The sequence below is a fragment of the Rhipicephalus microplus genome, chromosome 1 (assembly GCF_043290135.1).
Source record: "Rhipicephalus microplus isolate Deutch F79 chromosome 1, USDA_Rmic, whole genome shotgun sequence".
Taxonomy (NCBI): Eukaryota; Metazoa; Arthropoda; class Arachnida; order Ixodida; family Ixodidae; genus Rhipicephalus; species Rhipicephalus microplus.
The window spans coordinates 10,276,366-10,299,582 of NC_134700.1; the positions used below are offsets into that span (position 1 = coordinate 10,276,366).

At 44.9% G+C, this 23,217-nt stretch overlaps 1 protein-coding gene and 1 pseudogene across 6 annotated transcripts in view; one reads left to right on the plus strand and one right to left on the minus strand.

Annotated features, from left to right (window-relative positions):
• The window catches only part of LOC119178190 (ATP-binding cassette sub-family C member 4), a 2,441,444-nt gene that overhangs the window by 2,273,190 nt on the left and 145,037 nt on the right, over nucleotides 1-23,217 (plus strand). For all 6 annotated transcript variants that reach the window (XM_075869787.1, XM_075871012.1, XM_075871549.1 and 3 more), the window contains one exon: nucleotides 21,996-22,085. In XM_075869787.1, coding sequence (XP_075725902.1) covers nucleotides 21,996-22,085 — 90 coding nt within the window. The remainder of the gene's footprint in view (nucleotides 1-21,995; nucleotides 22,086-23,217) is intronic.
• Nucleotides 17,392-18,120, minus strand: LOC119181205 (uncharacterized; annotated as a pseudogene).

Here is a 23,217-nt window from a genome sequence, read left to right on the forward strand (position 1 = left end):
TTCAACTACAGGAGAACGCCGTGCCACGAGGGAAAATCCCCTTCCGAACTTCTATTCGGCTACTTGATCCGCTCTCGTTTGGACTCATGTTTCCCACCTTTCCCAGGGTCAACCCAGGAGACGGAAGAGTGGACACTGCCGCCCGACACAGCCGTGTACGCCCGTAACTACAGCCAGAGGGAGAAATGGACACCAGGGAAAGTTCAGTCCACTACAGGGTCACGCATGGTCACCATACAAACGCCCACTGGGGTGGTTCGACGTCACATAGACCAAGTGCGTTCCAGGCCAAGCCCGGCATCTGCCCGGAGCGGCGCCCAGCGAGACCAAGACGAGGGGAGCCCTCCGGCTGCAGCGGCGCCCACACCGACCGGCAACGAAGGCAAGTTGAACGAGCAGCCTGCAGACCAGGTGGCACCTGCGCAACCGCCGCCGCATATCCAGAATGCGCAGAAATCCCCACAAGTTTTGCGACGCTCTACCCGGGAAAGAAAACCTGTCCAGCGTTTTCAATTCTAAGGGAGGATAAATGTTGTAATCGGCTTGCTATGTTATCTACCACCGCCTGAGCCAGGCGCGTGACGTGCCAACAACTGAGCGTCATGCCTTTCCCCGCTCTTTCTTCCTTCCCAACTCCCTCTCCCTTCCTATGCTTTAAATACTCTGTTCACGACGGAATAAACGTTTTTCAGCCCCCAGCGCTGGTCTCGCCTGTTGTTCACGCACTGTGTGTACGCCGGCTATGCAACAGCCATAGGCAAGCCGGCGCATGGTTTTATAGCAAGGCAAGCAACTCATCTGTCTGTGAAGAGGTCCGTTCTGGACTATTAGTCGCAGCAAGAACAGAAACGCTTGATGAACGTCCAATAGAAGGAAGGTCAGAACACGCTGGCATAAGCGAGACAACAGAGACAGGTTGAGATTTGGAAACGCAAGCCATTGTGGTGCCTTTAGTAATGAGAATTTTCTCAGAAGTCTGGTTTGTAGCGTAGAGAAGTCCGGAGCCATTGTGAAACCGCGCTAGACCTTAAGCAAGGGCTATACCTCTTGCGAGACAGCGTGCTGATGGTTGGACAAACACGTCACCAGAGTCGATCACATTAGAAGTGATGGCAACTATCCGCTGATGACCAGGTGGTAGCTCGGTATCTTCAGCAGTGAGCAAGCGAATGTTCTTGTCATCCGCAACCAGGGCATAGTCAGTTTCCATCATATGAACCATATTTTCTCGACAGCAGATGGAAGCGTTCGCCGTAGACAGAAAATCCCAGCCTAATATAAGCTGGTGGGCACACGAACTCAGCGCAGCAAATTGCACAAAATGAAGAAGACCAGCTATGAAAACACGAGCGGTGCACATAGCGGCAGGTCTAATGGCGTCCCCTTGAGCAGCGTGCAGTGTAGGTCCATCATAAGGGGTGGTGACTTTTCGCAGACGTGAGCACAAAGAACCATCAATCACAGACAAACAAGCACCAGTGTCTATTAAAGCATCCACGTACACACCTTTCATTAAAACGGATATCGTATTATATGGACGCACTGGCAGAATTTCTGTCTATTCGTTCGATGCAGCTTTTCCTCCAAAAGCTGCAGAGGTTAGTTTTCTGGGCGTTGGTTGGTGAATTGCGAGACAGGTCGCGATGGAGACGTGGAGCGGCGGAGTGGGGAGGGTGAGCGGCGTCTAGTAGAGCGGTAAGAAGTGGTTGGCTCAGATGTCACAGTTGGAGACGGTGAGCGACGTAGCGGCGGATCATAAGGACGACGTTGGAAAGCGTACCAGCTTTTCCCATCATCCCGTCCGTAGGTGTCGAATCCACGACGCTCGTCCTGCTGACGCTTCCGACAGACGCGTGCAATGCGGCCCCGATAGCCGCAGTAATGTCAGATCGGACGAGGCGGCCAGCGCGGTTGGTGAAAGGGCTGGCTAGGCGCACTCGGAGTCAACGAAGCCAGCGGGATAGGCGTCGAGTGTGCGGGCATCGGTTGTACGACGGGTGGTCAGCCAGCGAGGACTTGTGCGTACGTCGGCGGGAGTCGAGGTACTGGAGAGTCTACATACGCTGGCCTGGTCATGGACGCCAACTCCTCTTTTATAACGTCGTGCAAAATAGTGTTGGAGGTGGGAGGTGGACTTGGTGTCATTGGGAGGCCAAAAGATTGCAGCTCTTCCCGTATAATCGCCCGGATCATGGCACGCAATGAGGTATCAGTCGTGGTGGTGTTTTCAGCGCTGTCCTGCGGTAACCATTGGGATTCAAGTTCCTCTAGGCGTTGGCAAGTGGCAACAACCTCAGCGACTGTAGTCGGGTTTTGAATGACCAAGGCATTGAACGCGACCGTGCCGATCCCTTTCAATAGATGACGAACTCTCTCTGATTCAGACATGGACGTGTTGAAACGGTGACAGAGAGCAAGCATATCCTCTATGTACGATGTGTAGGACTCACCGCATTGTTGCTTGCGAGCAACCAGTGTCTTCTTCGCGAGAGCTGAACGAACCACCGTGGTGCCGAAAATTTGGCGAAGCTGTTGCTTGAAACGTGTCCAGTCCGTAATGTCCGTTTCATGATTGGAAAACCATGTTTTCGCTACGCCTCTCAGATAGAAACACGGCGAAGCTTGGTAGGATCATCGCAGTCGTTAGTAGAACTCGCTCGATTGAACTGGACCAACCAGTCCTCCACATCTTCACCTCGAAGCCCGGTGAACGTGAGCGGCTCACGCTGATGCGCGGTGATAATCCACGATGGATAGGCCACGGTAGGCGGGGCCGTGGAGGTAGACGCAGAAGCACCGGTTGGCTCGTCCCGAGGCATATTACCGGACACCTCGCAAAAACGACGACCTGAGCGGAGCTCCAGGAGGCAGATCGGACTCCACCACTTGTGAGGTAATGGTGAAGGCCACCTTTATTAGGCCCAGAAGACACGGTGAAGCGACCACACCCAAGGCACAGAACTCAGGCAAGCCAAGTCCCCACAGCAGATGAAGATGACGACCACTCAAGATGATAAATATGTGTAAAGATTATAGATGTGCCTAATGAATGCCTATTAACAAATTACATCCAGATGAGAGAACAATATTAGATACGATGTCGCGTTTAAGAAGAAAACTCCGAATATTAGTAAAAACTGCTGAAATAGTAGTGCTTGAGTGCATTGCTTTTGGGCGCTGAGGTGGCTGGCGGTGATGTAGCAATTGCTATCTAATTTCTTTAACACGTTTCTCAGCGTCGTCGTACACGTACTTCGTGGATCCTATAAACAAGGTTTTATAACGTAGAGAAAAGGCGACAGCTTTTTTCTTTGCAAATGCAAGAAGCTGTTTCCTGGCATTTTGTACGGCGCGGGAGTAGTCTTGACCAATTCTGCAGTTACTGCCTTTTAGCTTGCATCCATTAGACAGGATTTTTTCTTTGGTTTTGTAGCGAGCGAAATTCGCAATTATGGGGTGGTTATGGTTAGTAGAGTGGCGACCAAGTCAATGCGCACGCTCAATATCCTCGGGATCTACGGGTAAGCCTAGGTGATCTGAAGAAAAGCGAATAAGCTTTTCTTCTATCTGTGGGGCAGATTCTGAGGCACCTCGGTCGGGAATACCGAAGAAGATTAGGTTGTTGCGGCGGGCTCGATTTTCTGCGTCATCGATCCGCGATTCTACGTCTGAGATTACACGGGTTGTCTCGGTGGCAGCAGATGTGATGGTAGCGACCTGTTGTTGAAGTGGTTCAATGTGTTGACAGTGGCTCTCAACGGTATTCATTCTTCTGCTAAGTTCAGCTATAGTACTGCTAGTTTCGGCAAGTTCACTTTTTAGACCCTTCAGTTCGGCTATTAGCTGCCACTGCCCTGCTGAGTGTTTTTTTTTTCAATTCAGCTAATATAGCGTTAGATTCTGGGCCGGGGTTAGTTCCAATGTCGCCCGACAGTAAGAGAACGGTACGCGAGACATCGATACACAGCTCAATAGTCGATAATAGACACTGGGACTCGGCAGCAGCACCAAAAACAAGTCGCTCGATTTCTTAGAGTAAAGACTCAAAGGCTGACTAACCTGCATGTTGAAAAGTAGCAGTTTAGGTGACTGTCTTGTGGCACAGCTGCCGAGCACACAGGTGGGCGCGCCAGGGTGATGTTCTTTTATAGTCGACGTGGCGATTGATGTTGCTGACGTAGGCTTCTCCCAGGTGGCAACGGTTGCAAAATCCGTGTCAGGTGGCGCTGGTAGAAGTGCAGGGGCGGTTAGCTTATCAGCTGGAAGAGCACTCGAGATGCGGCCAAAGAATCGTTGCACACAAGCTGGAGGTGCGTGCGAGATGGCCGTGGTAGCGGGCAGAACTGCGCAGATCACTGCGACGGCAAAGACCTGCATGTTGAAAAGTAGCAGTTTAGGCGACTGTCTCATGGCACAGATCTAGATTGTGCAAAATCGGTGGGTCCTGATTGATTGCCTAATTTTATGTTGAAGTCTTCTTCCTGTATAATGACATGATACGCCTGGTAGCCGGTGGGAAAAAGAACCCGGTTTATTGAACGTCAGCTGGTTTTATGCGCTGAATGCGTGCGCGTCAGGTACATCTATACACAGTTCATGCGCATATCTTGCGCCACGTGTACGATACATCTTTCTTCTTTCAGAAAACAAAAACAGAACAAGAAAACATCGCACCGCCTCCGCAAGGTTAGTACATTGTTAGTGAAGTGTTAGTACACTGCTAGTGGCACGCACCAAAAATCACGCTTCTGTAACTTGTTCAAAGTTTCTGTCATATCTTAAACAATTTGGGGGTCTACGTTGCTTCTGTGATCTTCGGAGTGTTGAAGCGTTCGTCACTGATGCCCCAGTTGATAGCAACTGTTCTTGTGCTGATGCACCTCCACTGCTGTCGAGTGGCTCGTCCTCATTGTCGTCCTCACTGTCATCTAAAAAATCACGCACAAAATGTTCTATGCTTCGCAACGAATCTCTCCTGTTACGTCGTAGGATCCTCCCCTCTTCTGTGACCACATTGTAAGATCTAGGTTGTGTGCAGTGCTCCACCAGCCGCGCTTTTGTGTCCCACGATTGCTTCTTTAGACGCACCACATCACTGCGCTTCAGAGCTGGCAGGGGACGCCTCTGGCTGTCTGTCTGACAATGCTTGATGATGCGGAGACATGGATAACCTCCGAAGTCCGGTATGCTTATTCTCAGTTTCCTGCCCTGGAGAAGCTCCGCCGGTGCCGCACTGCCTTCCAGGGGTGCTGTCCTGCAGGCATGCAAATTAAGCCAAAAGTCGTGTTTTGCTTCATCAGTTTTCTTTAAAATCCGTTCACTACTTGTACCTCCTTTTCTGCTAGATTGTGGGTAGCCAGGGCTAGAAGTGACATGCTGAAAATCATACTTTCGCGCGAACGCGGCAAAAGACTTGCTCGAAAAAGGTGGCCCATTGTCGGAACACACTTCCATTGGTATACCATATCTGGCAAAATCGGCACTAGTCGCTTGGATAACCGTGACAGCCGATGCATCTTTGAGCATTTCTACTTCGGGGAAGTTCGAAAATGCATCGTAGATGCATGGGTACGTTTTGTCGCCGTAGTGTAGAAGGTCTATACCTACTCGGCTCCATGCTTGCTCAAGTATCGGTCGCATCTGCAATGGTTTACTGGGATGGCTGTAGGCAAATTTCCTGCAAACTGAACACTTTTGTACAAAGTCTTCATTGTCTCGACTCATTCCAGGCCAGAAAACGACGCGCCCTGGACTTGCACTTCGTGATGCCTAAATGCCCTTGGTGGATTTCTTCAAGTAATTCATGCTTCATGCTAGCAGGAATCACAATCTTGCACCCTTTCAACAACACACCTTGCACGTGTGAGAGCTCTCCGTTAAACACTTTTAGCTGGCCATCAATAGATGTGTTTTTGCTCAGGCATTCTAGAACGTTTGTCAGGTATTTGTCCTTATTTGTCTCATTGCTCTGGCTCTCACAGTACTCGTCAAACTTTTTGACTACCATGGCGTAGTCGGTATTGCTTTCGCCTTTCGAAAAAACGAAGGTATGAAATACCTCTATGGCTTCTTCGCCTGCAGTTGTCAGCAGCAACACAGTCTTCGTCTGCTCTGGTCGTGGTTGTCCGGAAAGTTCTGTAGCCGTCAAGAAGGGCTCAAATTTCTGTTTGAACAGTGGCCAGCTCTTGTCTATGTCTCCTGTGAAGCGTACTGCATCCGGTGGTCGAACAAATTCCATCCCGACTGCTCAGCGCGCCGTGGGCGCCTACGTGTGCGGCGATGGGTGCACGGCACTTCTGACACCATGTATCGATGACATGATACGCCTGGTAGCCGGTGGGGAAACGAACCCGGTTTATTGATCGTCAGCTGGTTATATGCGCTTAATGCGTGCATATCAGGTACATCCCTACACAGTTCATGCGCATATCTTGCGCCACGTGTACGATACACTTCCCACGCTATGTCTACGTACTTGAAAGTCATTTATGGAAAATTGTTAAAACAGAGTTCTTTTCCAAGTGATTAGAAAATTGCATCTGTTGATCCTACACATAAATCTGTCCCGCGCAATGCCGTGAATAATTACCGCCATATCTCACTCATTTCTGTGCGCAGTAAAATTCTTGAACATATTTTATATGCCGCGATTATAAAGCGCATGGATAGTAATTCCTCATTCAACTCTAACTAGCATGAATTTATGCAGGGGCTATTATGCGTCACGCAACTGCTAAGTTTATCCATGTTTTAGCAGCAGCACTGGACGAGAAGTTTTTTGTCAATTGCATTTTCCTCGACTTTAAAAAGTGCTCGACACTGTATCAAACTACTTATTGCTGCAAAAGCTGACCTTCTTAGCTTTTGCTGCAATAAGCAGTGTGAAAATCTAACCTTTGAAGCTAATCACCAAGTCATTGCATATATTGCTGAATATCTACATGAGAGGTGACATATGCAGTTGCAAACGGGGAACAGTCTGAAATAACTAGTGTTACATCAGGGGTACCTTAGGGATCAGTCTGAGACCATTAATTTTTTTTTTATTATGTATAAATGACATGACGAAAACATACAATCTCTTATTAGTCTATTTGCAGGCGACTGCATTTTATACCATAAGATTACCTCTGAAATTGACTGCCCCGTAATCCAAAATAACTTATGTGCAATATTCGCGTGGAACCAGTGATGAGAAACGAAACTGAATCTTAAGAAAAGGGCATGCATGAAGTTTCCACAAAAAAAAAAAAAAACAGGTGAATTTGAATACACTATAAACAGCTCTCCAGTAAAGATGGTGCGCGATCACAAATACCTTGTTGTTTTCTTTTGCCCCTCTTTGTCATGAGTTAGGCATGTGAATTACACTATAAATAAAGTTTGGGGGAGCCTAAAGGGAGAAAGAGAGAGAATAAAATGAGGGAAAGGCAGGAAGTTTAACAGAAATTGGAGCATCGGGTTCGCTACCCTGCACTACAGTAAGGGAGAGTTGGGAATAAAGATGGGAAAGAAAGCGAAGGGCGAAATAGATGCGTGAAATAGCTTAGGATTCCTAAAAAGAAGCACACGTGCTTTTCTACAGCAAACCCGGGAACTACTCAACAAGGCATACGTGAGATCAGTGCTGGAGTACGCATATTGTGTGTGGGACCCTGCAACATCATCAAATAAAGAAAGATAGGAAAAAGTTCAGTCAATGGTGGCAAGATATGTGTTAAATGAACCTATGTACGACAGACAATTAAGTGCAACAGAAGCTAAGCTGAAGTTAAAATGGAAGTCTCTGTAGCACCGAAGGGCATCGTTACGACTGAAGGTATTGCACAGCATATTTCATTTTCGAAAATACTCGAATTCTCTGTGACGTATACATAAGCCGGCCTCACTACATTTCAGCCCGCAAAGATCATTAACACAAGATAAGAAAATATAAATGCAATGAATCGTCCTTCTGCAAGTCTTTTTTTTTTTTCGAGAACTATCAGTCAGTAGATTTGACTTCCTCCCACAATTGTGGAAATTTCTTCAACGGATGCGTTGTTTTCTGCAATAAAAATGGTTGAATCTTTTGACCACAAAGCCATATATACTACTTGTGTGCGCCTGGCAGTCGCCATGATCTGTGCGGTATCTTAGTTGTAAGCTATGTTCTTTCGTTTTGGTGTTAGTTTGCCCTTGTGCTAGACGAATACTGCACTTTGTTTTAATTGTTATGAGATTTTCATCACAATAATAGCGAAAGGTGGGCTAGCTGGTGGTTCATACTCGGAAAGTAAAAACAGTGCAAAAATATAGACAAGGAGAGAGAAAGAGACGACACCGTGTTGATCATCGTCTCTTCCTGTGTCCTTGTCTATATTTTTGCTGTTCTTACTTCTCAAGTGAGATTTTCATCAATTTTGTGGTTTCTTCATTTTTTTTCTTTAATACATAAGCGTTTTCTGACACAGCTGTGCTCGGTGCAGCTGTGTACGTCTTGTGTGTTGCAAATCTACTTCTTTTCAAATCTTTTTCTATTCTCACACAAACTTATGCGAACCTGCAATTTTCAATTTTCAAGTTCTTTTCCTTGACCCTCCCACTATAATGCCTATATGGGCTCTGTGGGTATTAATGAATAATAATAATAATAATAATAATAATAATAATAATAATAATAATAATAATAATAATATATTGATTATAATATTAATAATAATAATAACGCAACCTGCAATGCAAGTAGGCTGTCATATACGTTTCAGAAGCGTGGCAATTGCAAAGCATGCTGCAAGGCAATTGTGGTCACTTTGCATTTTTAACCTGTAGCACATGCATTGTCTTGCTGTTCACCCCCGTCGGAGTGCGGCTGCTATGGCTGAGAATCGAACACATCTTCCAGGTAAGCAGCGCGACACCATAACACACTTCATCAAAGCGTGTACAGTGGAGCGCAAGCACCATTGGCGATTGTACTGAAAAAGAAAAAGTTTAGTTTATCATTGTTTTATCAGGAACCAGGGCTCAACAGAGGTACCCGAAAATGTATTCCGGAATAGATATATCGAAATAGATGGTTTTGAATTCCAAAATAAAGATACTGAGATACGTTTGTAATAGACGTAACGAAATATTTCAGAGATTTATACTTCTGCAAAAAGACGAAAAAAGTATTCCAGAATACAGATAAAGCAATACAAACACTTAAATACTTTACTCAATGTCGAAGATAGTCATACTTCGTACAGACATTTCTTAAGTGCAGCATAATATTTAAAATGTGCAGCACATTGAAATTTGCAATAAATCTATTCATTATGTTATCACCGTACTCGGTTAAGGCATTACAAAGAAGGCTTACACTGTATGTAAATATTAATACCGACATATTTGCAGATATTAGTTTCAATAAACGCTATGGTATATCAGAGCAAAAGTCACACGCCTTGTACACCAAAATCGGGATAGTTGGCTGCAACAGTACTAGATATGCCAAAAGTAGCATAGTTCTAGCAAAGCACTAAAACCATAAACAAACAAATTGAGAAAAAGCATGCTTTTATTGACAGCGGTTGCATGTGTCTCTCAGTGAAAAATAAAGTAAGACTCCTCAAGTCCTTGCTGCTGCTCTAATGGCAGCGCTAATTTCATTGACTAGCGGTTCAGTCTAGTTGGTTTCCAGTTGTGCTAAAGTGGCCGAGCGCTAAGCAGGAGGGACGCAAAAAACAGTGAAGACGAGCACCTACTTCTAGTTTAAGGTTTAGTGCTTTCTATAAAAATGGAAACAGCAGAAAGAAGCACAAACAAAACAAAGAATGCGAAAGGAAACGCAAAGAGACCTTCTTCCAATCGCCGTGTGGCCATGCTGGCGTCTTCCAGAAATGCTTCGGAGAAAGAAGTGTTGATAGCACATGGCACCACGAATAGAATTCTTTGGTTGGTTTGTAGCTTCTGCGATAATCTCCGGTTTTTCAAATCGGCACCCCAAAAAAGAGGGAAAAAATGAGTGAAAAAAAAAGCACTGCTCATTCATTTGGCTTGAGGGAACACATCTTAAAAACTACGCTGGTGGTGGGCGCCCATTGCGCAATATACAATGCTTCTAACAACAAAAATATCGCTGCTGGTATTCAATATGGCAGTTTAACATTGTTGGCAAGCTCAAGCAGGTGATCATGCAAACACAATTCAGTTCTGCCTAAAGGTGCGGCACAATGGCATGCGGGTAGCAAAGCGGCTAGATTGCTTTCAAGATATAGGAGTGAGTTTCACCCTCAGCAGAAACGTAGAAATGGTGGGTGTATATCCTACCACGGACTGCCAAGGTCACAGCTGAAATTTTTTTAATTGTAAACACGTCTCAGCTCAGTCCCGAAAAAAGTAACGAGGTATCCGTGTCCTGGATAGTATCGCTAGACGCATCAAAAGTATTTCTCTACTAAGATAGAAATACATTTTTGGAAAGTATCTCGGTAGAGCTATACAGATACTCAAAAGTATCTCTGAAATACTATCGTGATACTCTTGTATTGCGATACTGCTCAGCCCTGTTAGGAGAATCATCGATGCTACTTTCGTTGTTTATTTTAAGCGCAAGACAAGCAACATGTCAACGGTGGCAGCGCAGCGGCGTTCGAACCGAGCGCGTGTTATCCACAGTAAGATTTACATAATACATACATACATACATACATACATACATACATACATACATACATACATACATACATACATACATACATACATACATACATACATGCATGCATGCATGCATGCATGCATGCATATACATACATACATACATACATACATACATACATACATACATACATACATACATACATACATACATACATACATACATACATACATACATACATACATACATACATACATACATACATACATACATACATACATACATACATACATACATACATACATACATACATACATACATACATACATACTGTTATGAATTTTCTCTGTCGCGATAGTAGCGGTGGCGAAGAGCGGCGAGCCGTCGAGCGGACTTCGCTGAAGCCTTAGCCCGAAGGCGAAACAGGGAGGCAATTCGTTTTGGAAACAGCAACAAAAGTAGCGTTTACTGTAGCAGGTTGTCGTTTGTACAGAGCCGGCCAGCACGACAACGTCGGCTGGGGCAAAATCCCTCTAACATGGGGCCGGCACGGCCTTAAGAGAACTTGTTGTTGGGCTAGTTGGTAGATCATTTCAAAAGTTAATTAGAGCGCGAAAACTTGACACAATCACTCACACACGCACACACCCATGCATCAAACACGGCCTTAGATAGCGTTTTGGGGCTCTTCTGCGAGACCAGTTCCCCGGAATGGCACAGTGGCTCGGCTGAGGAGACGCCGCCATACCCGGAACTGCAAAGTGGTTCGGCGGAGGAAGCGACGTTATCCCCGGAACTGCACGGTTCTTCTGCACGGAAGGCGGCGCTGGGAGGGGGGGGGGGGGGGGAGACAGTTAGTCGGAACAGGGCTCAATCTCGTGAGACGTGCTCCCTAACAAGGAACATGTCTGTGGCACAACAGCACCCCCGCCGCCAGACAATGCATCCGGAGTTTTGAGCCGTCAGCGCGGCTCGGAAGGAGGGATGCTGGTTGACCATCGGTAGCCGTTCCGCTCTCTCCGCCTGTTGAGACTTCCATAGGCCTGCAGAGGTTCACTGGAACGACGGAGTCGAACACAAAGCCGAACCACTCTGGCCAAAGCAAGCACCCTCCAAATGCTGATCAAATCGCCAGACCAGCAGAAACTAAAATATTTACTCGAAATTAAGCTGAGCTAAAAAAATAGCACCACGAGCAACGTACCTGAGGAGCAATACATAATGTGGACACACCTTTAGCCAAGTGTCAGTGCATGACACTGTTGAGCCAAACAGAATTTTTTTGAGCGATTCTCAATTGTGATTTAGGCAGATTATGGACGATCGAAGCTTCTGAAGATTGTTCAATTTAGCACCGAAACTACAATTTAGTACACCGAGCAATCCCGAACCACGCACAATGGCGTCGCCTGCACGCGTCATATTGTCAACTTAACAAAGTTCGTCCTCCTACAAGCTCTCTTTTCAATGCGCGCAGCCAATATGATCAAAACAAGATAAAACACGCTTGAAAAGTAAGACAATAGGAGAAAAATTATGAAATAAGAATGAAATAAGAACGAAAGAATGAAACCTGCGTGCGTTATGCATAACAACGTTAACCTACACTGACGTCCGCACTAACACGTAATGCCAAACGCAGATGGTATTTTAATCATGGGCTTTAACGCAACGTTCTACGCAAAATAACACACACTAACTGTTACCTTTCGAAAAATATGAAAACAAAATTAATCAAACAAACATATCAATGTCAGCTTCTTCGATGAGAAGGAAAGTCAAACTTGCGAAAATTCAGACGTATTCCTTGCTCAACGGCTGACGACATAACTAGAAAAATATTTTTCAAAGCTGATTACAATATTCATTCTTAGTAATGGCAAGACGAGGGCCCTCTCAGACGAACTCTGGGGAGTCGCGCACTCCATAGCTTTCGAGGAATCCGGTTTCGACAAAGGAACAACGAACAAAGCTGTTTGCCGAACTCTGTAGCAGCAACTTTTGACGTACAACTGCTTAACTCGAAGAAGAGGGCATCTGCACTGCATCGTTTAGCCCGCCCGTTCGACCAGTGGCCCATTCGCCACTGTGGGGAACAACCGCTTGTGTTACAGCTCAAGCGCTTGCAACGTTTCCCCCCATGCTTGCATCTACGTGGCAGTGAAAAGGATGAGACCAAGCGAAGATTTCGGCGTCGGCTTTTTCTTGAAGTTCCTTTCTTCGTGACGCGCTTCGCGTTTAATCTAGATCTCAGCAGCGACCTCAATTTCAACTGTTTCTTACTGAGCTTTGTCCTCACCACAGCCCTGATATTGAGTATGGCCTCTAGAGAGCCATGGCGTTTAGCTGCTTTGGCAGGCTTGGCGTTATTCGACGTTGCCTTATGTTTTCGCCAGCGATTCTGCCTAATGAAACTGATCGCCGTGCTCAGAGCACTGGAATTCATACTCGCAAGTACACTGCCTTCACTTTGTGGAGTCAAAGCTCCAGACTGGATAGCTAGCTTTTCCTCGGGCCTGTTGCTAGCTGTCTCTGCTTGTGACAGAACAGTATTCCCGATGCCTTTAAGGCTAACCACCTCACCTGAAGGTGTCTCTTTAGTTCGTGAGGGTTCTCTCTCCCTTTCCAGGATAACCCATGTTCCCAGGCCTTCGTAGTCTGCCTCCTGCTCTATTTGACGCGATTCATCATGATCACGTGTGCTGCGAAGCGGCTCCGTCTCTGGCGCTTTATGATGCCCCTCGGCGTCCTCAGCTACGCGATGGGCCTCGACCCCTAACTCCTCGCGATACACCTCAGCGCCTGGCTCTATCCGACGCACTTCGGCGTTTTGCACCTTGTGACCGGCCTCAACGTCAGATACCTTTCGACTTTCCTCAGTGCCCGCGTGCTTTCTCTGACGCACTTCAGCGGCTTGCGCATAGCAACGGGCCTCAGCCTCTTGCGCTTTCCTTCTGTCCTTATGATCTGACACTTTCCGGCGAGCGTCATCATCAAGCGCCACGCGACGGACCTCAGCCTCCATCGCTTTACGGCGCGCCTCATCCCCCCACTCTTCTCGGCAAGCGTCTACTTCTGGCGCCTTACGGCGTGCTTCGGCGCTGTCTCTATCGCACCGACTTTCAGCAGGATTTGAAACAAAAAAATATCTTATCAAATTGTATCTAGCCTGGCTAAAATCTCCTGTTTCCTGGTAGGGTAAACAATAATAATAATAATATTAATGACTTTATTTCGCATCAAGGATACATGATGCAGGAGACCTGCAGAAAAAGCTGGCGTGATGCCAGCTTGACAAGGCCGCAGGCCCCCCTTCCCCCTTGCCGAACACATCGCAGCAGCGGTAACACTTTCATAAAAACATTCGGGATCATACGCGTAAAATAAACAGGTCTATGACAAGAAAGAAATCATCACTGTACATGTGTGATAAAACGAAACGTCTAATGCTTAAACAACAACAACAAAAAATCTCTTTCACAAGATGCAAAAAATGTTGGCGTATTTGCCTTAAAAAAAGGAAGCATTTGCGTAATACATCCGAGCGAAGCATACAAACATGTATACGACAAAAATGAGCAATCAACACTGTACAGGTGTAACATATTGGTACATATAATGCTCTAAACAAATAATTTCGCAATGTGAAATACAGGCGCATTTGCCTTGCAAAACACAGAAAAAAGCATCATAAAAAAATATGCCTTACTTATTGCTTTAGCAACACCACAAATGCATACTCATTTCCTAAAACAAAAAAAAAACAAACAAGACACCAAGAAAACAACGTGAAAAAAACACAAAGCAGTATAGAAAATACACGTCAACAAAAACAAAATACAAAAATATATTCTTTAGAAATTACAAGTAACAGAAACAAGTGATCATGACGTCTGGAGGAATTTATTCCGCAGTTGTTTAAAGGTGATTTTTTCTAAGTCAATTTCGTTATCCCTAAGTTCATTTAGTAACCTTGGAAGTTTATTTCTCAACGATTGAAGACCGTATGTGGTTCTAAAGGTTCGAACAGTCCACACTTCATTTTTTTTCGGGTATCATACTTAGGCTGGTTGAGTATTAAATCTGCCAACTGCTTTAGAAACGGGTTAGAGTTTTTTTATGTCTTGCTTATATTTCTTGGACAGAAGAAAATCATACATTTTTATTACTGGCATTAGGTTGTAATTTTCAAATAAGGAACGAGTATAAGTACGTGGCACGTTCTCTACCGCCCGTACAAACCTTTTTTTGCAACATATGAAGTTTGTTTATGTTTTCTTTAGAAGTTAGAGCCCAAACTAGATGGCAGTAATTGATTCTTGATAAAAATAAGGCATTGTAAATTAACAACAAAATATTCCGAGGAAGCAAGTGCTTGTTTCGGTACACAAGGCCGACTACCTGAGAGACCTTCGTAGCTAAGAAGTGTATGTGGTGATCCCATGATAATGTTTCTTGAAATATTACTCCTTATATTTTAAGAGAAGGGACTATCTCGACAGTGGTGGAATTTAAAAAGATCGTTTGTTTTACAATTTCCGCTTTATTTTTAGCATGAAATACCATAGCCTTAGTCTTTGCAACATTTATGTTTAGACCGTTTTCTCTTGTCCATTTTTCTAATCTAATCAGCAGTATATTTGCATGTGTTATTAATTCGTTCATTGATTTTCCTGTTGAAAATATATTCGTATCATCTGCATATATTATAAATTTTACGTTAAAGGAGATGTTCACGATATCATTAATGTAAATATTGAAGAGGAAAGGTCCCAAAATGCTTCCCTGTGGAACTCCTGCAACGATTGACAAAGAATCGGAATTGCAACCACCCAGGCTAACAATCTGATTAAGGTGTTGCAAATAAGACTGTAATAATGATCCCGCCGTTCCCCGAATACCATACCGTTCCAGTTTTTCCATAAGTAATTTGTGGTTAATGTGGTCAAAAGCTTTCGTAAAATCTACGAACAACCCCAACACAACGTTTCCCTGTTCGAATTGCTGATAAATGTACTCTTTCTGTGCCATGAGAGCATATTCTGTACTGAAGCCTTTGCGGAAACCATACTGCGAGTCATGAAGCAACTGAAACTTCCTTTCGAAATTAGTCAGCCGTTTTAATATTAGTTTTTCTAATGCCTTCGATAGGACTGGCAGAATGGACACAGGCCCGTAATTCGACATGTTATTTCTATCGCCTTTCTTGAAGAGGACGGTAACGCGTGCAACTTGCATTTTAGTGGGAAAAGCAGCCCGGCCAAGGCACAAATTGAATATATGCGTTGTATAAGGAAGAAGGAATATAATGACATGCTTTATAGGTTGAACTTGTATCCCGTCAATATCAAGTGCTGTACTGTTTTTCAAATTCAAAACTAATTCTTTCACTTCATTCTCACTTGTCGGATCAAGAAAAATGGTACTGTCGATAAATGGGACACTTCCAAGGTTACTACTCACATCACATTTTTCTGCGACATTTACAAAATATTTATTGAAAGTGTCGGCCAAGGGTTTTCCTGATATGACCTCGCCGTTAAGATTCATGCTATGTACTGAACCCGTGGACACATTGCGATTTAAGAGAGAATTTAGCCTTTTCCACATTATATCTGAACACCCAGAAACTGAACTAAACATATTGTTATAATATTCTTGTTTTGCCTTTTTGAGATTTTTATTTAGGCGATTTCGTTTAACCTTGAATTCTTTAAACAATTTAGGGTCTTTCGTTTTAAGATAGCGGCTAAATAACATATTTTTTTCTGGTATTCTTTTTCGAAGTTCCGCGTTGATCCAGCGTTTACGAACTTTCCTGTTCTGCTTTGTTTTAACCAGAGGAAACGAAACAGTATAAATTGGCTTTAGTATGTTCAAAAATTCTTCGTACGCCTTGTTTGGCTCATTTAATTTAAGTATATTCGTCCAAGGAGCCCTCAAAATCTTCTCCGAAAATATTTTCAGAGTTTGTTCGTTTATACGCTGGGTGAAAAATGTGTTCGGTTTGTTTTTGTCACATAAGTGTTTCCTACAACAAATGTATATTGGCAAATGATCACTCAAATCTACAGTAATAACACCAGCCTTGAGGTTTTCTGTCGGTATATTTGTTAAGAACAAATCAATCAAGGACGAAGACATTTGTGTGATTCTCGTAGGGACAGTGATCATATTTGAAAAGCAATAAGATTTCAGCAAAATATCAAGTTTTTGTACTATAGCTTCCTGTTTGAGCATATTTATGTTCATGTCACCACCACACACAACGTCTAAGCGATTTGTGTTAGTGAACGCAAAAAACGTGTCCAGGTAATCCAGAAAGGGTGCCGTTTCGCCATTTCGTGGTCTATAACAAACGGCAAGAACCACATTTTGTAGTTTAACTGATAGAAATTCGAAGTCATTGCAAGAGTGGGTGAAATTTTGAATTAGGTCACAGTCAACGACCTTTTTCACTAGAATACATACGCCACCGCCACGACCAGAAATTCGATTAAGGTAGAACGTATTGTACGAAGGCAAGCGAAACACGCTGGCTTCATCTGTTGACCATGTTTCAGTTAACATTATGACGTCGAATACATGATTTAATTGTTCGAAAAAAAGGCTAAGGTCGGATTGTTTATTTTTTACCGATTGCACATTCAAGTGAAAACATTTCAACGAGTTTGAGTAGAAATTTCCTAAACTCTGCGAAAACGCTCCCGGAAGCACATAAGAATCGTTTCCTACGCAAGCCATGTTGAGCCGATCATTTCTTTTTTTCTTTAGCTTAGTTTGTTTAGATCACTAGCATTTGCGATGCGTATGGCTTTCTCCCCATCAGCTTTACGCACTAGAACTTTCCCGTTTGAGTGCCATGCATACTTGAAGTTCGCTTCTTTAGCCCAGTTCTTTGCCTCAAACAACAGCGCACGCGCTCTTTTGGTCAGGTTTTCCGTCAAGAAGAAGTGCTCATTTAGGCTGCTCAGTTTCTTTCTGTTTCTCCACCAGAAATCTCGGTCCGCTCTCTTCGCAAAACGACAGATAACGACCGGCGTCTTATCTTTTCTGGGCGGAAGCCGATGAATGGCGACCACATCACTTTCTGCGAGTGGCGGGAACTGGTGTTTAATTGCCATTGCATTGATCGCTTCTAGCAAGTTTTCATCTTCCGTTTCCTGTATTCCATGGAATTCTAGGTTGAGTCTGCGGCTCCTCCACTCAAGGTTATCTACTTCTGCCTGCACTTCAGCTACTTCTCGGTCCCGCATCTCAACCTTTTCCAATCTGCGCTTAAGGTCCTTGACGTCACGCTCGTTTTGTTCCGTTTTTTTTTTAGTATTTCGTCGTATTTTTCACTCAAGTATTGCACCGCGTCGTCAATGCTCTCAACTGTTTCTTTGAGCAGTACTAGTTTATCCAGCTTTTCGTTAATAGCTTTCATCCAAATTCGGACATCTTGCATGTCGGCCTCACTGCCCGGTTCTTTTGATTCAGCTGATGCTGCTCGCAACCTCGACCGTCTACAGGTAGGGCAGCGCCATGCATCGCAGTATGCCTGCCCTTTGGACTTGATAGTTGCTTCAGAAATTGCAGCACATTTGCCGGCGTGAAATGCTTGACAGCAGTCGCTACATTCAATTCATACGACGTCCCCAGTGAACGGCTTATCGCACACAGAACATGTTCCATCTCGGGGCATAGTTGCACAAAGCGACAAATGAGAACAGTAGTTTACACAGCAGCACCTGCAGTAGCAGCAGTAGTTGCGGCACAACCAAATTTACAGCGGGCATAGAAACAGCACCAACCTGCGAAACAGAAGAAGAGACCGTGTTCGTTTACGCCATTCTTTCGCCGCAACCGCTGCTGCCAAGTGGTCTCGGTGATGGCTTGGTCCTCCCTTTAAGAAGCCCAGTCGCTGCACGGCGCAGGTGCGGTAGAATTCATCGCAGGGTAGTTAGGCGCAGGTGCAGCGGAGCTTGTTATTTCTCCTTCGCACCGACGGCGATGTGCATATGGACGACGAAAAATGCGCACGGTGTCTGACGAATGCCAACAGCCTGCGAAACAGAAAAAGAGACCGTGTTCGTTTACGCCGTTCTTTCCACCGCAACCGCTGCTGCCAAGTGGTCTCGGTGATGGCTTGGTCCTCCCTTTAAGAAGCCCAGTGGCTGTACGGCGCAGGTGCGGTAGAATTCATCGCAGGGTAGTTGGGCGCAGGCGCAGCGGAGCTTGTTACTTCTCCTTCGCACCGACGGCGATGTGCATATGGACGACGAAAAATGCACACGGTGTCTGACGAATGCCAACAGCCTGCGAAACAGAAGAAGAGACCGTGTTCGTTTACGCCGTTCTTTCCGCCGCAACCGCTGCTGCCAAGTCAAGTAAACAACTTTGCCAAGTAAACAACTCAAAACATGCGCGATTTCGCGCGGCAACAACGTGGCGAGCTTCTTCACCCAAAGGTCGCGGCTAACACCAACATTACTGCAAACAACTTCAAAATCCTCAAGAAAATTTGCGATGTTCTCGCCTATCTGAAAGTTGCGAAGCTGGTGTTTCGCTCGCTCCCAATTAAGCGCTTGAATTTTAAGATCAAGCTCTTTCATTCTGAGAGAATGTTCTCTCCTTTTTCGACACTCCTCGGCCTTCCATTGTTCGTGCCTTTGAGCTTCGAGCTCTTCACGGCTTTTCTCGGCCTTCTGCTTTTGCTCACAAATGAGCTCCCAAAACTCGTCAGCCTCATCGGCAGTCACATTTTCTGCCCGCATCACCTCGAGAATCGCTTCCTTTGTTTTAGCGGACCCGGCGGAAATCCCCATGGCTCCACAAATTTCAAGGAGGTCCTGCACCAGGTATTGCTCCATCGCGATCTCATCCCTCGTGATGCTCTACTACTGATATTCACCGTACTCCAAAACTAATCTCGTGGTTTAAAGTAGGTGAATATTTAATTATAACCAACGAAACACAAAACGCTCTCCTAACATCTGCCTGTGCTAGAGAGGTCTGGCGAAATTAACAGTAAATGTTGGGCACTCGCCCAACCAAAGTAGCCGACGATGGTCCAACTCGTGGTTGCCGTCGAATAGTATCAGGCCTTCAGGGATCCGGTCCAACTTGCCAATGTTGAGATCCGGGGTTGCTTGCCCCAGCTTGCCGAACGATGAGAACAGGGTAGCGTATATCAGTGTATCCAAACGCTGATATCAGGTCGGTCGTGCTCGAGCTTCCAGTGTTCTGATCCGGCGTGCCAAATGTAGGATATCGTATCCCGAAGCTGCCAACCACTGTTATGAATTTTCTCTGTCGCGATGATAGCGGTGGCGAAGAGCGGCGAGCCGTCGAGCGGACTTCGCTGAAGCCTTAGTCCGAAGGCGAAACAGGGAGGCAATTCGTTTTGGAAACAACAACAAAAGTACCCTTTACTGTAGCAGGTTGTCGTTTGTAGAGAGCCGGCCAGCACGACAACGTCGGCTGGGGCAAAATCCCTCTAACATGGGGCCGGCACGGCCTTAAATAGCGTTTTGGGCTCTTCTGCGAGACCAGTTCCCCGGAATGGCACAGTGGCTCGGCTGAGGAGACGCCGCGATACCCGGAACTGCAAAGTGGTTCGGCGGAGGAAGCGACGTTATCCCCGGAACTGCACGGTTCTTCTGCACGGAAGGCGGCGCTGGGAGGGGGGGGAGACAGTTCGTCGGAACAGGGCTCAATCTCGTGAGACGTGCTCCCGAACGAGGAACATGTCTGTGGCACAACAATACATACATACATACATACATACATACATACATACATACATACATACATACATACATACATACATACATACATACATACATACATACATACATACATACATACGTACGTACGTACGTACGTACGTTCGTACATACATACATACATACATACATACATACATACATACATACATACATACATACATACATACATACATACATACATACATACATACATACATACATACATACATACGTACGTAACTTACCCCTGTAGTGGTACATATAAAATATCTTCTTGAAGAGCCTATTGCTATAGGAGCAAAGTGGCCATAAACAAATGGCCAATGTATACACATACGTAATTTTGCATAGAGGGTTTTCAAAACTAACCTTCACAGCAATTTTTTTAATTCAGCACTGGGAAGCACATGAAAATGGCTCATAATAAAAAGGGCAGTTTGTGAACACGAGACGAAAAAACTCAACCCAAGACACCATGAGCACTATGAGCGTTGCATGTTGTACTGTGTTTTCTTCCTCCGCGTTCATGAGCCTACTTTTGAAGATGAGCCAACACCAATTAGGTCACCTTCTAGCTATTTTAAATGAAAAACATTGTTGCATATAGCTTACACACTCGTATTTATGAGAACACGAATAGGTACAATTATTGCCGTCAGCACCAAATTGACTAAAATATAAATATTTAGTGACATCAGCAAGTGGCTGTATATAATAATTGAAAAGTTGTGGGCATTCATATTTATAACCAGTTTCACTTGGAAAAATTCTTCTAGCATGCTTTCGCTGAGATATCCATTTGCTTGTTTAATGGTGGTTTATATAATAACGCAAGCAAGACATTCAGCACTGTCGCCAAGCTCCTCCGTGATATGCGGGGACGTTGCGTTTGATGTTTCGTGTGCCAATGGGTTGAAGACATGGGCAAAGCTAATGAAGGTTACGCTACTACCGGCTCGTGATAGCAAGCAGTGACTCTTCACCACGTGGGAGAACACTGTGCTGATCCTCACAACCCTGCATGTGTAATAATGAAAAGCAGAAATAAACTTTGTTGCAATATTTTAATGTTGTCACTTATTATCGCAGTACTCCTTTGCGTAACTTTTGCACCTGTGTCTCTTCTTATTTTTTACTTCGATTTTTTTTATTTTTGTGCATATTTCCCAGTTTCTCTCTGGTCATTCTGCACAGAGGGTTCCGGTAGGGTGCCTTGACTTTAGGACCCTCTTCTTTATATCCTTCACGCTGCAAACATGATATGCCAAAATAAAACTTTTATTTGAAAAACTTTATTTTGAGACTCTCGATATGAACAGACCTGCATAATAAAGCAATTCTTCCAAGTGGAACTGCGCGGCTGAACACAACAAATCTAGCCATGCTTTGTGCCCCCTGGATGTGTATAAGTTATCTGCATATGTAGTTTACATAATCTTTCAGTGCTTACCGTTAAGAAAACCATAAATGTTAACTTCGAACACGCATCACATCCGACGTATACATGAGTGCATGTCTTGCTTTTCTTTTATAACGTATGTGACACTTAACTCATTCTTTTAATTTGAATCGTCATGTTACGTTCTGAAGTCTTCCATAGTGTGACTCATGTTTCAATGCAGGATCCGGTTTTGTTCACTGGACCCATAAGGCGCAACTTGGATCCTTTCTCCGAACACAGTGATGCGGAACTCTGGAAGGCCCTGGAAGAGGTAATGTGTCATAAGTGTCTGGACCCATGCTTTTCTCTTGTAATATAAGGACGCGTTGACTAAAATATTTGAGCTTAAACCGTTTTCTAGGTGACAAAAGGCCTCACTTAAAGTGTAATGGGGCATGTGCAAAAGTGGCTATGCACCAACAGAAAAAAGACGACTAGATTGGAGCGGCAATTGCCCACCAGGCCGTGCTGTTTGTGTTGCTGCGCTTGACTGTGCAGTAATTTTTCACTTATGTACACCTAAACGCACAAATGAACCACATCGAATAAATCTCACTGCAAAAGCAGAGCTGTGCTGAAATACTCGGAAAGTATTATGAGGAAATACTCAGGAAAACAATACTTCAGAAACTAATACTTCAACAAAGTACAAGAAATAAATTATGATACACAGATAACAACAACAAAACACGCTCTTTCAGCTCGTTAACGTGCAGGAAACAGCTTCAGGCGTGTGACATGTAAGACTTCAGGTCACGATCGCCGCCGTTGACAGTTTGTGATGCCACTAGGGACAACCTCGAGTGGGCCGAGACGCTGAACCACCCTGCACGCTCTGGAGTACCTTCGCAGTAGTTTTTCACTGAGTCCACGTTGGCGTATCGGCATCCATGCCAAACACGTTCATCGGGGGGATATTTAGCGAAGCGTCGTCGAAGATTGTAACGGCGCTTGTTTGTCGTCTACTGGGTATTGATGTGGAAATAGGCGAGTTGTCGAGCTTCTTCCGTGCCCTGGAGGTAGACAGTCACATTGATGTTTTCCTTATCGTGGAAATACGGCTGCATGGCGTCGAGCGTCATGGTCGGGCTGCTTCCATACACCAACTTGTACGCTGTCATTTGTGTCATTTCTTGCGCAGAACTGTTGTTCGTGAATGGCACATACGAAAGTATTGCATCCTACGTCCTGTGTTTGACGTTAATGTACATGGCCAGCCTACCGGCGATGGTCTGTAGATAAAAGGTGGTAGTCCGGCAGTAACTTTTCTGGCTGTACCTCATAATAACCTGCGTCAGGTCCACCGTAAAGGCCTCTCCTCTGTTAGTATTCAGAACCTGTCGACCTCCATGACGCAGGATGATGTTCTTGACAAAGAACTTTGCTACCTCGGAAGCAATGGC